This window comes from Aplysia californica, unplaced genomic scaffold (assembly GCF_000002075.1).
Source record: "Aplysia californica isolate F4 #8 unplaced genomic scaffold, AplCal3.0 scaffold00172, whole genome shotgun sequence".
In the NCBI taxonomy this organism is placed as follows: Eukaryota; Metazoa; Mollusca; class Gastropoda; order Aplysiida; family Aplysiidae; genus Aplysia; species Aplysia californica.
This window is the reverse complement of record NW_004797442.1, coordinates 590117-594470: the sequence shown is the minus strand read 5'-3', so window position 1 is coordinate 594470 and position 4354 is coordinate 590117. Positions and strand designations below refer to the sequence as shown.

General features: G+C 43.0%; 1 protein-coding gene across 1 annotated transcript in view; it reads left to right on the top strand.

Annotated features, from left to right (window-relative positions):
* The window catches only part of LOC101858266 (octopamine receptor 1-like), a 91533-nt gene that overhangs the window by 76889 nt on the left and 10290 nt on the right, over positions 1 to 4354 (top strand). Inside the window, exon 2 of the mRNA XM_013082400.2 lies at positions 707 to 1866. Coding sequence (XP_012937854.1) covers positions 1621 to 1866 — 246 coding nt within the window. The 5' untranslated portion in view covers positions 707 to 1620. The remainder of the gene's footprint in view (positions 1 to 706; positions 1867 to 4354) is intronic.

Genomic DNA, 4354 nt, shown 5'->3' with positions numbered 1-4354 from the left:
CCGAAGCCTACTCTTATTGGTTTTAGACTACCAAGGGATCTTTTACGTGTGCAACTTGCACACGGGACCTCAGAGATTTTACGCCCTTGGCCGAGAGAGCTAGGTGTACATCTTTCCTACCAGAAGATCAGTGGTGTGGCTGAAAGACAGCAGTAAGGAGCCAAGGAGTATCAGTAGGAAGGCTGCAGAAGGTGTCAGGAGCCCAGAGGAGGGAGCAAAGGAGGTGCGGGGGTGGGGGTAGAAAATGGAGACGAAAGCTGACGACAGAACATTGCAAGAGAGCATGAAAGAAGGGGAAAGGAGACCATTTTAGAGAAGAAAATTTTTCGGTTGCTACCCGGATTCGAAACCGGGACCTTTGAAAGAGAGGCGAACACCTTAACCTGTAGGCCACGAGAGCCCCCTCATATTTCCTTTGGTCTAAATCGTGTCGATGTGGGCTTAAAAAACCTCCATAAAAAATAGAAACAACAAGAGCAGACAAAAAACAAACAAACCAAAAACTACTACAAACAAACAGACACAAAAACCCGACCCTCATAAAAACAACAAAACAACAACAACAACAACAACAACAAAACGACCAAAACAAAACAAACAAACAAACAGAAATCCAACAAGAAATAAAACTCCAACTTTTGTTTTACAAATTAACCACGCCCACCCTTTCACCACGTTTGCTTATGTTTTCCATCTATTTTTGCAGGTAAACGACCTGACAATCTGAGGTTGGAGCCATTGTTGCATTTGGACAACGCATCCGGGGATCGTGGGACCACTCCGCGTGGGCTGGTACGAACAGTGTTTGAACTGAGATATACCTCTGATGGAACTTTGTAAGGACGATGCATCTGGATATCTGCAGAAGAGAAAAGTCACTCGGTGTTGTATATGCTATTAAAAACTAGTTTCCGGAGTGTATGGAACGCATCAAGAAGGAATAATTGCAGAGAGAGGAACATTGGTGTCGGATTCATTCGTGGGAGCATTTCGTACTCTTTGCTCTCTATGGGTCTTTTTTCCTGGAACAAATTTTCCGTCCCCGTGGTGACTTATTGGCGTAAAGAAAGTGGGAGATGCCTAACATTTGAGGCCAAATACTCCTTTTCCAGTACATTGTTTTTAAACCTTTTCATTCAACTTATATAGTACTTCGTGCCATTCATGGATTTATAAGGAACGACATCGGATTTTTCTGCAGGAAAATTAAGGGCATAGAGTGCATTGTTCTAGTTCTAATCGAGAACTCTTGAGGGTATCATAATTAATGATGGTGCAGACACACCTCATACCTCAACAATAATGACACCAGTATAGAGGGCTGGTGCTGGCTTTTCAAATGCCAATCCGTGCAGCAAATCACAAATTCTGTTGACAGATGTATTGAAAAGTAAAATATTTATTGTACATTTAATTTGCAAATTCGATTTTGAATTTGAAAGTTCTGTGGACAAGGACAGGTTACATTGAGAAGAAAACAACCACTGCCTCCATCCAAACAATGCCCATTTGTTTACGTTGTCATAACAACGACTACAGGATCATACTATCCACTGAGCATCATTGTTCTCCGTACGTGATCAGGACGGGACGTTTCTTCTAGTACAGCGACCGGGTACGATGCCCTCATCCCAAGTGGAAATCGCTCTCTCCTCTGCCCTACTGTGCGTCGTGGTGCTCCTGGTTTTGGCGGGAAACACTCTCGTAGTAGCAGCCGTGGCCACAACCAGGAAACTGCGCACAGTGACCAACGTGTTCATCGTGAACCTGGCTTGTGCTGACCTACTTCTTGGAGTCCTCGTTCTGCCCTTCTCCGCTGTGCTGGAGATCAAGGACGTCTGGATTTTTGGACATCTCTGGTGCCAGGTAAGACGCGCATGAAAACACTTATTATCACGTTGCTATTTATCATACTAAACAGTTGGTCATCAATACATCCGCAAGGCATTCTTCATTGTCTTACTTCCAACTGTACCGATCGCCCCGCCCTCTTCTCCCTTCTATTCTTCTCTTTTTCATTCATTTCTTTCTCTCTCTAACTCTCTCTCTCTCTCTCTCTCTCTCTCTCTCTCTCTCTCTGTCTCTGAGGTACTCTTTGTGTGTCTGTCTGTCTCTGTGTGTCTGTCTGTGTGTCTGTCTGTGTTTCTGTGTGTTTGTGTGTCTGTCTGTCTGTCTGTCTGTCTGTCTGTCTGTCTGTCTGTCTCTCTGTCTGCCTGTCTGTCTGTCTGTCTGTCTGTCTGTCTGTCTGTCTGTCTCTCTCTGTCTCTCTTTCTCTCTCTCTTTCACCATTCTATTTATGTCTACTTTGTGCTCTTTTGTTTTCGTTATGTATTTGGATAATAAATCATTGACATAAAAGATTAATAATTTAAGTTGCAATTTAAGCAAGGAGAAACATCACAGTTTGAATCCTGAGAAGCGGAGAACAAAGAAAGTTCAGGAAAAGAGTGGACTCAATTTCCTCTTCAGCCTATTTGGCTGAATTTGGAATATGATATTGATTAATCGAAGAGAACAGTTAAGACAAAAGCTTGATAGCTCATACGCTCGCACAGCAATTGACCATTGGGAACATCTCAGTTCTCAGTCCTAACCACATCTGTGGCGAAAGACGCTTTGCAGGTTTATCTTTTAGCGGAGAGAACAGAAGGAACAAACAGCCAAACGATGGCTCACTTAGGCAACACCAACGTTACTAGCCAAAGTCCCCCAGCAAAGACCTTGTCTAAACGTTGGACTAATATTGGCAATTCCGTTATGAGCTCGTAGGAGATCAAGAGCTCTCTATAGCGTATGGTCATTTTACGTCATTCGAATGGTAGCATTTTCTATTCCTTGCCTCAAGAGATCGTTACCTCTATTTTCACTACTTCTTTTTCTGTAGAGCTTAGCCGGCTTACGTGTCATTTCTTAATTTGGCGGGAAGGACTGGAGCGTCCTGTAGCTCTGGCAACTGCCGCTATGCTTTGAAGGAGCAGTGTCTTATGGAAAGATTATTGCAGACAGTGTTGCCAAAACAGCACGTTCGCTGAGCAGATCAATGGCAAGGGTACTGGTCGTGACGTGACGGGTCGAAATTTGAAAAGCAAATGACGTCATAGGTGCTAGAGTGAATGAGGTTTGGTATTCTGTGTCTTTTGAAATGATTTGTGTCCCCGTTTTTCAATCGCCTACAGTAGTAGTATTGGTTAGTGTTTGTGCAGTTTGGGGGGAGCGCGGGGTGATGGCGGGTGGGAGGGTGGTTTCGGTTGGAGTAGGGTGGGTTGAGCTCATTTGGATTGAAATTTGGTGAATGCGCTGGTCTTCGGCGCAGGAGAGGAATGTTGTTAGTTTTGAGGAATTGATTTATCACAGCCACTTTATGAGCAGGTGCATTATTATGCATAAATACTTGTCATAGGGCTTGATTTTGAAAGAAAAGTACATTGGGCTAGAGAACTTGTTTGATTTAGCTTTGGCCATCACATGCGATATGTGCTGCTGTGTCGAGCGAAGTCTGTGCTGGACGTGATTGGGCTGCAGTTTTATGCGACAAACTTGGCCCATAGCACAAAGATCGGACTGTCATTTCTAAGTCTTTTCGACTCATCCTGCGTCTTTGTTTGCGGGGTTGAAATTGATTTCTCAAGCGTTGCGCTAGGATGAATGCGTCCTTCTTCCGTTTTGTCTTTCCGAGTCCTACTTATTTGGGTCTGTCATTTTGGGGGCCTGTCAATGTCATTGCTATGTGATCCCGTGTGGCATACACAGTGTGTCTGTTTACGTTGAGCCATCTTGCGACTAACGATAGCCGAGTGCCCACCTGAAGCATTTCAATGATGTGATTTCTCTCTGGTTCATTCAGCTGAAGCGTGGTGAATCGATAAAGAGAATCCACTTTTGATGTTGCGAAAAATTTGGAAGGAGTCCAACTTTTGCGCGTGCAGTTTTTGTTTTCAAAGTTACCCACACATTTTCACAGTATTTGGCACAATATCAAAACCAAGTGAATTGCATCGTCAGACAAAACGATAGACCACTGCGCCCTAGTGAGTACAGTTCACGAACGACAATGAGCTTGCGTTACATGTATAAACAAATTCAAAGTAACTGGAAGTGTAGTTTTTGAGCTACACGCTCTTAAAATGTGTGAGATTAAAATTGTTAAAGAGTATATGTATACATACGTGTAAACCAATCTATCAATCAATCAATCAAACAATCAAAGAATCAATCAATCAAACAATCAATCAATCAATCAATCAATTATGTGTTGTACATACGACCTATAGATATATACAAAATGTATGTATGTGTGTGTGTGCTCGCTCGTATGTGAATGTAAGATGTGTGTGTATGTGTGTGTATATAAATA